The sequence below is a fragment of the Pipistrellus kuhlii genome, unplaced genomic scaffold (assembly GCF_014108245.1).
Source record: "Pipistrellus kuhlii isolate mPipKuh1 unplaced genomic scaffold, mPipKuh1.p scaffold_m20_p_2, whole genome shotgun sequence".
Taxonomy (NCBI): domain Eukaryota; kingdom Metazoa; phylum Chordata; class Mammalia; order Chiroptera; family Vespertilionidae; genus Pipistrellus; species Pipistrellus kuhlii.
In genome coordinates this window covers 166,614,031-166,626,089 of record NW_023425515.1, presented here as the reverse complement: position 1 = coordinate 166,626,089, position 12,059 = coordinate 166,614,031, and the positions used below count along the sequence as shown (strand labels likewise).

The 12,059-nt window shown below is 36.8% G+C and overlaps 1 protein-coding gene across 31 annotated transcripts in view; it reads left to right on the top strand.

Moving 5' to 3' along the window:
• SCMH1 (Scm polycomb group protein homolog 1) overlaps positions 1 to 12,059 on the top strand; it is a 123,639-nt gene that overhangs the window by 65,293 nt on the left and 46,287 nt on the right. For 28 of the 31 annotated variants that reach the window (XM_045584685.1, XM_045584682.1, XM_045584669.1 and 25 more), the window contains 2 exons: positions 3,585 to 3,673; positions 10,487 to 10,730. The exons of 2 other annotated variants lie outside the window; for them this stretch is intronic. In XM_045584685.1, the coding sequence (XP_045440641.1) occupies positions 3,585 to 3,673; positions 10,487 to 10,730 (333 nt within the window). The remainder of the gene's footprint in view (positions 1 to 3,584; positions 3,674 to 10,486; positions 10,731 to 12,059) is intronic. One more of the 31 variants, XM_045584684.1, reaches the window with a different exon arrangement.

Below are 12,059 nucleotides of genomic sequence, written 5' to 3'. Positions count from 1 at the left end.
AGATAGGGTAGTCTAGGAATGCCTTTCTAAGGAGCTGAGATTTCAGCAAGTACTAATTATCAAAGATTTGAGGAAAGGGAAAGGTTTCGTGGCAGAGGGATGTAGCTTGGAATGAGGAATAGAAAGGCCAGTGCGTGGAGGACAGAGGAGTGATAGGAAATGAGTTATAAGAAGTAAGCAAGTTCCAGATTATGTAAATCTTGTTAACATACATAAAGTGTTCAGATTTATTTTGTATTATGGTATGTGAGCATAAAAGTGTGGTCTGATTTATATTTTAAAATACATAAACATATTTTGCCTTCTAAGTGGAAAACAGTGGGAGGCAAAAGTGGAAATGGCATCTCTGTTACAAAGCTGTTGCAGTAGTCTATACAAAGTTACTGTGGCTTAGGTTAGGGTGACTAGTAGTGAGTGAGAATATATAACGGTGAGAAATTATTTGATTTAGGATATATGAGATGAAAGAGCCATCAAGACTTGCTAATTAATTGTATTTGAGGGGTAATAGCAAGAGAGGAATCAAGAATAGACTTAGTGTAGGCTTTTTGGTCTGAGCACCTGGGTTTAATGGAGCATTAGATGAGATGAGATGATGAGGAAGGGAACAAGTTTGGAGAGAGTAGCAAAGTCAAGGGTTCTGTTTTTGCCTTAGCTGGTCTGGCTTAGTGGATAGAGTATTGGCCTGCAGACTAAAGGGTCCTGGGTTTGCTTCCAGTCTAAGGCTACATACCTCGGTTGCAGGCTCCTGGCTCTCATCCTGGGGCATGCGGGAGGCAGTCAATCGATGTGTCTCTCACATCAGTGTTTCTCTCTTGTCTCTCCCTCTCTCTCCCACTCTCTGAAAATCAATAGAAAAAAATATCCTCAGGGGAAGATAAAAAAAAAAAAAATTCAAGCACTTTTGGCTTTCAGGTAGAGTTATAGAATAAAGCAGTTGGAAATATGAGCATGAGACTCGGGACAGAGGTTTAGGCTGGGCATGTAAGTTGGCAGTCATTATTTGACAGGAGAAAAGTAGGGATTGTGAAATGACCAAGCACTGAGGTACCCATCTGTCCTTTTCTTTGCAAGCACCCAGGCCACTGTTTAATTTGAGACCTTCAAATTATCATTTTTCTTCTTCCTATAGGTAAAAATGACTTCAATTCTTTTTACCTAGAGAGATAGTATGAAAGAATTGAGTGATGAAATATTTGAAGATATTAATGTGATGATTAATAATGAAGGCTCTGGAAATAGAGGAGTTGGGTTTAAATCCTGTCTCTTGAATATTATATTTAGTAAAATTATAGCCTTAGATATTTTACTTAATTTCTCTGGCCTCAGTCTTTTAATCTATAATATTGTAAATAATAGCCAACATTTGTCTAACATTTAGCATATACCAAGCAGAATTTTAAGTCCTTCACATGTATTAATCCTTAGAACAACCCACTGAGGTTGTTTTCCCCACACATAGACTGGGCCTGAACTTGAATTTCTTTGGAAATTAAAATTTTTTTTTTCTTTTAACCATGATAAAGGAAGAATGGTAGTGAAGATTCTTTGGTCTATGAGTGAAAAAAACTAACTCAAACCAAGTTGAAGGAGGGGACAGGAATTACAGACTCATATAACAGAAGTCTAAGGTAATTGAGTATGTCTGAACACAGGGCTTTAAACACTCTCATGCCTCTCCATCACTTGCTCTACCTTGGCTTTATTCTCAACTCTGTTCTCCATGTAGCAATGCCAAATCTACAAACTCTATCTAGCCATGATCATGGAAAAAGACTATATATGCATACCAGTTTGAAATATATATGCACACTCTTGGTCTAGGGCAGGGATGAAGAACCTTTTTTCTGCCAAGGGCCATTTGGATATTTATAATATAATTCCCATAATATAAAATTATGCTGCTATGGAAAAAAGCTCCTAGATTTACTGAACTTCAAGTCCCACCTGTGGTTGCCTTGGCAAAGTCAGACCAAATGATTTTGTGGGCTGGATGTTCCCCACCCCTGGTCTAGGGGAATCTAATGCTCTTGAATGGAATTATTTTCCATTCCACAGTTAGGCAGAGAGAGCCATGTGACAGACATTCTCAACAAATCACATAGAATTTGGATGGGATTTTTTTCCCAAAACCGGGGGAAGGGAAGCTAGACAAGCCAAAAAAAGTGATCGTAGTTTTAGATTAAGTGATAGGAGCATCCATATTGCTGTCGCCATTGTTGGTGTAATCGAGCTACCCCAAGTTATCTTCTGGCCTTAGAGGCTGGGTTTAGCCTAGCCAGCTTTGAGACTAAAGGTTTAAAACATATAGGGTGGTAAATCTTATTAGTTCTATTTTTTTCTCCCTTCTTGCTTCTTCCCCAATAATTTAATTATAATCCCAAAAGCTGATTCTTCCTTTTTCATTTTATCTACACACTGTTGAATATAGTGGTTAAGAGTGTGGGCTCAAAGGTCAGATTGCCTGGGTTTCAATCCTATCTTTGTCATTTGCTCACTTAGAAATCTTAATCAGTTTACTTTATGTATCTTTTCTCATCTATAAAATGAAGATAATATCTGCCTCTCTGGGTTGCCTTGAGGATTCGATAGTCAGTGGAAAGTGATTGGCACAGTGTCTGACCCACAATAAAGAGTTTAAAAATATCAGATTCTATTGTAATGTTCAGCTCTGCAGCTTTTATCAGAAATGGGAAAACTGAGTTAGATTGGGAGGCTATGAAAAAAGTACTAGATTTTGATATCTCAGGAGAAAGTTGAAGCCAAATTGAAAGGAGTACTTGAAACTTCTTTCCACTAATTGGGAGATCTAACTACAATAATGATCTTATTTTTATAATTAATTAAATGGTACATTCTTATTGACTTTTCCTTGCTGAATGACAATGGACAATTAACCTCTCTAGGCTTTTTATTTTTTTGTACAATGAATATCTTTAGACAGGATGATCCCTTTCATCTTCATCATTACTGACCCTTCGTTGGTTAAGTAAAATTGAAGATCAGAAAGTGTTTTGTACTTGGTGTGTATGTGTGTGAAAGAGAAGTGAGAGAGCACACACAACAAGGGAGGAGAGAAAAAGAAAAATAGTGAGTTAGTTTATATAGAAATAAACTAAAAAGATTCACTTGTATACTGAGTTTATCAGCTGACATACTTGATTTCTTCTTAAGAGATTATTAAGAAGAAAAACTTTCACACTCTACTGTCTAGATCATTTCTAAGTATTTGTTAATTTTATCTCACATCTATTTTAGATTTTTTCAAGGAAAACTTTTTAGGTGCTATGAATCTGTAATACTTGTCCTGGAGTCAGGCCCCTTGGTTGGGGACTTTGTTCCACTACTTGTTTTGCAACGTTACACTTGGGCAAATTACATTCCCTCTATGGGCCTCATTTTCTCATCTGTCTAATGAGGCATTTCCTCTACTTAACCTTTAAGTCCTTTCCTAACAGTCTGTGATTCTGTAACATATCACAGTGTAGGTTATGGAGGAGTAACTGGATTCCAAAGGGAAAACTTGATATTGCCATTTCCTTTGAAACATATTTTTTATCTGTTGCCTATTATGTTTGCTGCAGGATTTCGGTTGAATGCCTCCTCTTGGCCCATGTTCCTTTTGAAGACACTAAATGGAGCTGAAATGGCTCCCATCAGGATTTTCCACAAGGTACGGTGTCCCTCAGATATCACCAACTCTAAATTGCTCAAGGTCATATGCTTATATTCTTTCAATTACTTAGCCTCTGATATCTACATTATATTTATGGCCTGAGGATGCCTTCTCAGAAACTAATTCAGCAGATGGGATTGTTTAATACCTTACGAAGCAGCAGTTATACCCAGAAGACAATTGTAAATATAGACTATAAATTATGATTATTGGTTTTTGGGTCCTAGCTATACCAATAATAAGCTATGTCTTTTTGACTTCATGTCTAAAGTGGGATTCTGTCTACCTTACAGGATAGTTAAATTAAAATGTGTTTACTAGTAAAGTATATAAAATGTGATATAAATCTAAAGGAGCTGTTCTTGTTATAGATCTTGGAATTTATAAAGTTCATATACTGAACAGAGGGAAAGAAATGAGACAATTTTTGAGTGCCTATAATATGTTTGGAGTTTATTTATACTATCTCACTTAATACCCACACTTAACTTTCTGAAACCAGAAATATTATTTCCATTTAATAGCTAAGGAAGCAAATACTTTTGAATAAGGAACTTGCTCAAGATCACATGGCTAGTAAGTGGTGAAATAACCACTATATAAGGGATCAATAACCCATATTCATTTTTCCTTATTTCTCCAGGGATGAGGCATCAATCTGCTCTCAGTTGAATTCTTTATCCTTAATGAGGTTAGAGTTATAAAGGGTACTGAATTAGTGTTGCCTGTGCTGCTATTAAAATCTAAACCCTAAAGCACTCTGGCTGGCAACTTAAAAACTCTTTAACTACAGACTATCTCAAAATGTTTGGTGGGGGCAGGGGACATCTGTTCTTTTAAATGCTTAGTCGAGCTTACTAAAAAGGAAGAAAACTCACCCTAGCCGGTTAGGCTCAGTGGATAGAGTGTTGGCCTATGGACCAAAGGGTTCCAGGTTCAATTCTGGTCTAGAGCATGTACCTCGGTTGTAGGCTCCTCTTTGGCCCGGACCCTGGTCAGGGCATGTGCAAGAGGCAACCAATCAATGTGTTTCTCTCACATTGATATTTATCTATGTCTTTCCCTCTCTCTCTCCCACTCTCTCTAAAAATCAATGGAAAAATATCCTCAAGTGAGAATAAAAAATGAAAGAAAATTCTCCAGAAGCTAAAATGAAGGAGGAAAACTAGAGTGTTAAATACATGCACTAAACCTGCAGGTATTTTAAGGAGCTTTCCAATAATCTTGTCTTTTACCAGCCACAGTAGGATAGAAGATGAGGCTTTGAGCCCATGAAAACCAGGAATGGACTCGAGACTGCCATATATAAAACCAGATCAGATACCTCAAATGTTCACTCCTTAGTGAAAGACGGTTACATTGATGAGGAGAGTTTCTGCCTGAGCTCTGGGGTAAGGGCAGGAATGGAGTCATCTCCTTGATAAAACAGTCTTTCCCTCATGGAAATCCAGGCTTCAGATATGGTACCTGTGTTGTCTAGAAACTCCAGAGGTTATGGAGAGATTTCTGAGTGCCCAGCAGAAGCAAATCCAAAACCTCTCTAGAGACTTTGGTTGCTTTCAACCCAGATGTCATAAAAGTTCCCAAAGTGAAGTACCACTGAAGATGGGTACTCCCTTCAGAATTACAGAGCTCTCAAAAACTCTCAAAACAAATCCATTGTGGTGGGACATCAGTAGACACAACAAACAGTACGACTATAACCCCAAGGACTTTCAGAATAGAAATACCAGATAGATAGAGATTATAAATTAAAATTTTGAAACTGATTAAAGAATGAAAAGAAGAATTTTTAATTTTGTTATTAATCCTCACCTGAGGATATTTTTTCCACTGATTATTCAGAAAGAATGGAATTGAAGGAGGAAGGGAGGGACAGAGGAGATGAAGGAAGGGGGAGAGAAAGAGAGAGAAACATCAATGTGGGAGAGACACATCAATTAGTTACCTCCCACATCCTCATGATGGGTTTGGGGGTTCAAACTGGCAACCCAGGTACATACCCTTGATACTTTGGAGCATGTACATGCTAACCACTGTACATCAGCTAGGGCAAAGAGAAGAAATTTTTTAAATGATAAAAGTATAAAACCCTATTTTTCAAAGACAGATTTGAGGGGAAAAATTGAACATCTATAAATGAAACTTAACCATTAAAATTGAAAATTAATAATATGTATATAAGCAACATAGATATAGATAAAAGAGAATTAACTGAAAGACATGTAAGGAATTTCCCCAGATTGCATCACAAATAAAGAAATGGAAATATTAAAGAGAAGAGATAAAGAGAATAATATTCGAAGGTCCATTGATGTTGAATATGAAATCCAGAGTAATAAATAAAAAAAAAGAATAGAAAAGAACCAATATTTATAAAGATAATGACGGAATTTTTCAGAGTGAATAGTAAAGGTAAATATACAGCTTAAAACATCATGGTGTAAGAGATTTATGGGGGGAAAATGAGAACCTGTGTAATACTTTCAACAATAAAAATTCAGAACCATCAAAAAAAAAAAAATCATGGTATAACTAAAGTCAAAAGAAAATATCTGAGCAAATACACAGAATTCCTTCCAAAGAATTGCAGTTAGGCTGACAGAACATTTCTTGACAGCAGCAGTTCAAAACAAAAATAATAGAATACCGTATTTTCCACCATATAAGACGACCCCCTAATTTTACAGTTAAAACATAGGTTTAGGCCTATATTCGCTGTATAAGACTACCCCCCACTTCTGAGGCAACACCAGTTCTTTTTTTAATAGACCGCCTCTCTAACTCAGCCAATCCAAGCAGGCTTTTTATGCATGCAAATTATACATGTTCTGTACCCGAAGCTACACTGTGTTCTAGTAAAAAGCCTGCTCAGATTGGCCAAAGTCTTATACGACCCCCTAATTTTACAGTTAAAGCATAGGTTTAGGCCTATATTCGCTGGCCTAATATAGCCGGAAAGTACGGTAGTATCTCCAAAGTTCTTAGGAAAAATAGTTGTCCATCTAGAATTTCATATCTAGTTGGAGTATTATTTCAGAATGAATATAAAAGCAAGGCATTTTCAAACAAACTAACGTAAGTAGATGCCAACATATCTGCTAAAAGAACAACTGAAGAATATATTTCAGGAAGAAGATAATTGAACCCAGAAAGGAAAAATGAGATGCAAGAAGTAGTGGTGAAGAAAGGCTGGTTAACATGTGGGTAAAGCTAATCAACCATTGCCTATAATTGTTTAAACCAATTATAATAACAAAAGTGATTAATTGTCAGCATAACAATGTGAAAGGTTTTTGTAACATGACTAGATATAAAGATGAGTTTTAGACTGACTTATGTCAACTATACAGTTATAGTCTTAAGGAGATCCACTGAAAGATTATAAAAGAATGGTTATCATCTGAATCAATGAGTGGGGGAGGAAAGAAAATTCAGTCAATTGTAAAGGGAAAAAAGAACCTTGAAAATCAAGAAAAATAGAATTCTAGGAAATACAATAAATTTAAGTATATCAGTTATCACAAGAAATGAGCTTAAACTCAGTTTAGTCAAAAAGATTAGATTTTTTTTTAAATATATTTTATTGATTTTTTTACAGAGAGGAAGGGAGAGAGATAGAGAGCTAGAAACGTCGATGAGAAATAAACATCGACCAGCTGCCTCTTGCACACCCCCTACCGGGGATGTGCCCGCAACCAAGGTACATGCCCTTGACCGGAATCAAAACTGGGACCTTTCAGTCCGCAGATCGACGCTCTACCACTGAACCAAACCGGTTTCGGAAAAAAAGATTAGATTTTTTTTTTAATATACATGTTGAAAGTAAAAGAATATAAAAAATATACCAGGCAAATCATTATCAAAATAAAGCTGGTGTTGCCCTGGCCAGTGCGCCTCGGTTGGGTGTCGTCCTGTGTTCAGAAAGTTTGCCAGTTTGATTCCCAGTTAAGGCACTATCCTGGTTGCAAGCTTGATCCCCAGTGAGGGGCATGCAGCAGGCAGCCAATCAACAATGTTTCTCTCTCTCTCCTTCTCTCTTCCTCTCTCCAAAATCAATTAAAAAAAAAAAAAAAATATATATATATATATATATATATATATATATATATATATATATATTTATATTTAACATCAGCTGTATAACTATTTTTATAGTTAACATCAGCTGTAAAAAGCTGGTGTTAACTATACTGAAATCAGACAAAGGAGACTTTGAGACTAAAAAGCATTTAGAAGTCACTATCTAATGATTTTTTAAAAGTGCGGTTCATCCATGGCCGGTGTTGCTCAGTGGTTGGGGCATCAGTCCACACACCAAAGTCTCAGGTTTGATTCCCCCTCAGGGACACAGGACATATACCTGGATTGTGGGTTCTCTCCTCAATCCTGGTCTGGGCTCATGCAGGAGGCAACCATTTGATGTCTCTGTCCCTCACTCTCTGTCTCTCTCTCCCTCTCCCTCTCCCTCTCTTTCTCCCCCATCCCTGCCTCCCTTCTCCTTTCCACTCTCTCTGAAAAGCAATGGGAAAAATCCTCTGGTGAGGATTAATAAAACAAAACAAAACAAAAAAAGTACAGTTTACCAAGAAAAATGAAAGTTATAAATATGATGCTCTTAAAGAACACAACCTCAAAGTATATAAAGCAAAATTTGACAGAATTACATGGAAAATCCACAATCACTAGTGGATAATTTAATATATACCTCTGAATAATCAATAAATCAAGCAGACAGAAAAATTGTATCAGTCATCATAAGCTAATCTGAATTAAATTAGTTGATCAATTTGTAAAAAATCAGTTGCATTCTTTTTCTTTTTTTTAAATATATTTTATTGATTTTGTACAGAGAGGAAGGGAGAGAGATAGAGAGCTAGAAACATCGATGAGAGAGTCATCAATCAGCTGCCTCTTGCACCCCCCCCCAACTGGGGATATGCCTGCAACCAAGGTATCGAACCCGGGTCCCTTCAGTCCCCAAGCCGATGCTCTATCCACTGAGCCAAACTGGTTTCGGCTCAGTTGCATTCTTACTTAACAAATGGTTTGAAAATAAAAGTTTTAACTTTAACCTGTTTGGCTCAGTAGATAGAGTGTCAGCCTGCATACTAAAGGGTCCCAGGTTCAATTCTGGTCAAGGGTATGTACCTCGGTTGCAGGCATATCCCCAGTAGGGAGTGTGCAGGAGGCAGCTGATCGATGTTTCTAACTCTCTAACCCTTTTCCCTCCTCTCTGTAAAAAATAAATAAAATATATATATATTTTTTAATTTTTAAATATAATTTATTATGGCAATAAAGTTAAATGCATTTAGAAAATGTTAGTAAAAATCAAGAGTTTTTATAGAGTAAATTTAAAATTGTATATTAAAGAAGAAATCTATATTAAAGAATACTTAACCAGTGGAAAATGCTATCATGTTCATAGATGGGAGAGTTCAAATTATACATACAAAAGTTACTTTTTCCCAAATTAATCTATAAATTTATTGGGATTATAGTCAAAATCCAAATAGGGTTCTTATGTGGAACTTGAAAAGCTGATTCTAAAATTCATACAAAAGGTGAAGAGAAGAACCAGAGAACATATATATCCATAGTCCATGGACACAGACAACAATGTGGTGAGGACCAGAGAGAGGAGAGGGCGGGGTCTGAGAGGAGTTAAGCAAAGAGAGGGGCAAACGGGAGACATCTGCAATAGTGTCAACAATAAAAATTTAAAAATAAAAATAAAAAGACCAAGGAGAAAGAATAGCCAAAACAATATTGAAGAATGACAAAATAAGGGGATTTTTTTCTTATTTGTGTAGGATCAGACAGTAAAGCCAGGGTAACAGAATAGAATGTAACACTTATTTTGTGAAATTTATCTAAGCAATTAAATTGTGAATTAGCATGAGAGAGTGGGAGAGGAGAAGAGAACACTGCTAGAGAGAGTATACAATGTTAAAACTACTTTGGAAGGCAATATAGCAATATTTAATAAAGTAGAAGATGTGTATATTTATCCTATAATGCAATTTTACTCCTAGGTATATATATCCTAAAGAAACCTCCCCATACTAAGAAACGAATGCAAGAATGGTCATTAAAACTTTTGAACAGCCCTGGCCAGTCTGGCTCAATGGATAGAGCATCAGTCTGCAGACTGAAGGGTGCCGGGCTTGATTCAGATCAAGGACACATGCCTGGGTAGCAGGCTTGATCCCAGTAGGGGTGTGCAAGAGGCAGCCAATCAATGATTCCTTCTCATCATTGATGTTTTTATCTCTCCCTCTCCCTTCCTCTCTGAAATCAATAAAAATAAGAAAAAAAAATTTTAAACTTTTGAACAGCTGGAAAAACCTTAAATGTCTACCAAAAGAATAAATAAATTGTGACATATGCATATAATATCTTATATAATATCTTCTATTAGTTAAAATGAACTAGATAAATTTCAAAAACATGTTGAACAAAAAACAAGTTATAGAATGATATATTCAGTTAATACTACTTATATAAAGTTTAAAATATGTAAATGGATATGTACAGCCATGGGGAGTGAGATAGGGGAAGGGCACAAAAGGAAGTTCAACTTTACCTGTTACCTTTTACTTTTTTAAAAATACTGAAGCAAATGTCACAGTGTTAGGATTACAAATATTTAGTATTTTTTTTAATTCATTTAAAAGAAAGACTAAATCTTCATTTTAACTCTTACATAATAGTCCCTTTTTTATCATCCAAATGAGGTAGCAGTCTTTTGGCGTACATAGCCTCTCTCTCTGTGTCTAGGTCTATATATTTCTGTTTCTCATCTAGGAACCACCATCGCCTTCCCACAACTTCTTCAAAATGGGAATGAAGCTAGAAGCTGTGGACAGGAAGAACCCTCATTTCATTTGCCCAGCCACTATAGGGGAGGTGCGGGGCTCAGAGGTGCTTGTCACTTTTGATGGGTGGCGAGGGGCCTTTGACTACTGGTGCCGCTTCGACTCCCGGGACATCTTCCCTGTAGGCTGGTGTTCCTTGACTGGAGACAACCTACAGCCTCCTGGCACTAAAGGTAAAGGCCCATCTTTGAGCTCTTGAAATCAGGACCCAAAATGATGATAGAGATTACCTAGATCTCTTATGGTTAGTATTTCTCCACCAATAAACCTCACTAGTAGGCAGAGGAGGAGCAAGAGCCAGTAACTTAGGTAAAAAAACAAACACACACAAAGTCTACCTGTGAGTAATTAACAATAGGAATAAAAATGTCAAATGAAAGTAGGTATGGAAGCAGCAAGAAGAGAAGTGCCTTGGAAGTGGTAGTGGAGCCATTTTTGTTTAACTGAGACTAAAACAGGATAAGCCTTATTGATCCAGACTATATTCAGTTAGGTTTATTTTCTCCCTTTCTTGCCTAGAGAACTCTGTTATGTTGATCAATAAATCTCTTACAGCAGTTAGAGAGTTCTCAGGAGCCAGAAGAGCTGAGAATTTGTGTCCAAGAATTGCTGGACATGCATTCCTTTCTGACTACACACCACGCTGATAAGCAACATGACTCACTATGTGGTTGCTGCCTCCAGAGGTATTTGCTGAACTATTTTCCTCTCCAATTCTGTGTATCTCTGGAGACCTTAGATTTTTAATAGAGATGACCAGGCTCAGAAGGTAGAGAAAGACCTTCCAGTTGGCATTTTCATACCACATCCTTCAGTCATCATTCCAGCACCAGGTGTTTCCTCCAACACTCCCTCCTTCACCACTCCAGACTCTTAGTAGGTTCTGTAATGTAACTTTCAGAAATAGAAGAACTTCAGCCATCTCAGTGTCCTGGCTAAGGAGCAAGTGAGACAATGTGGAAAAAATGTGGTTACTCAATTCATTTCACAAAGCAAGATGTTTTCTGTATGTGTAAGCCTGTTCTCTGTAATCTTAGGATCTCTTCTTTTTTGCCTTCTGGTCATTAGTGTGCAAATGTGAAAAAAATGGAAAGTAATGAGATTGTTTCTTGCTTGCAATAAGTAGGGAAAATACTAGTATTTAATGTTCTTTTATACGCATTTCATTTTATCTTCCTGGTAACTCTGAACTAGAAATAATTATTTTCAGTTATATTTTATTTATGAGAAAAGCGAAGTTCAGAGGATTAAGTGACTTGATTTTGTTGATATCCCAGTCTAGAGAGGGAGGCCTTGGAGATCTTTCAGTAGAACTAGCTGTCAGGGCTGTCACTTTGAACCATATTGCCTTCACACATCTCTCCTCTATTCTCCCCATTCTCTTCTGGGCTCTCCTTAAAGCTTCATTTGAGACTCTGGATTTTGGCTTCCAGATCCCTGATATGAAATAAGAAAGAAGCAGTGTCAGAACATTGAACTGGGGTCTAATCCCAACTAGGATT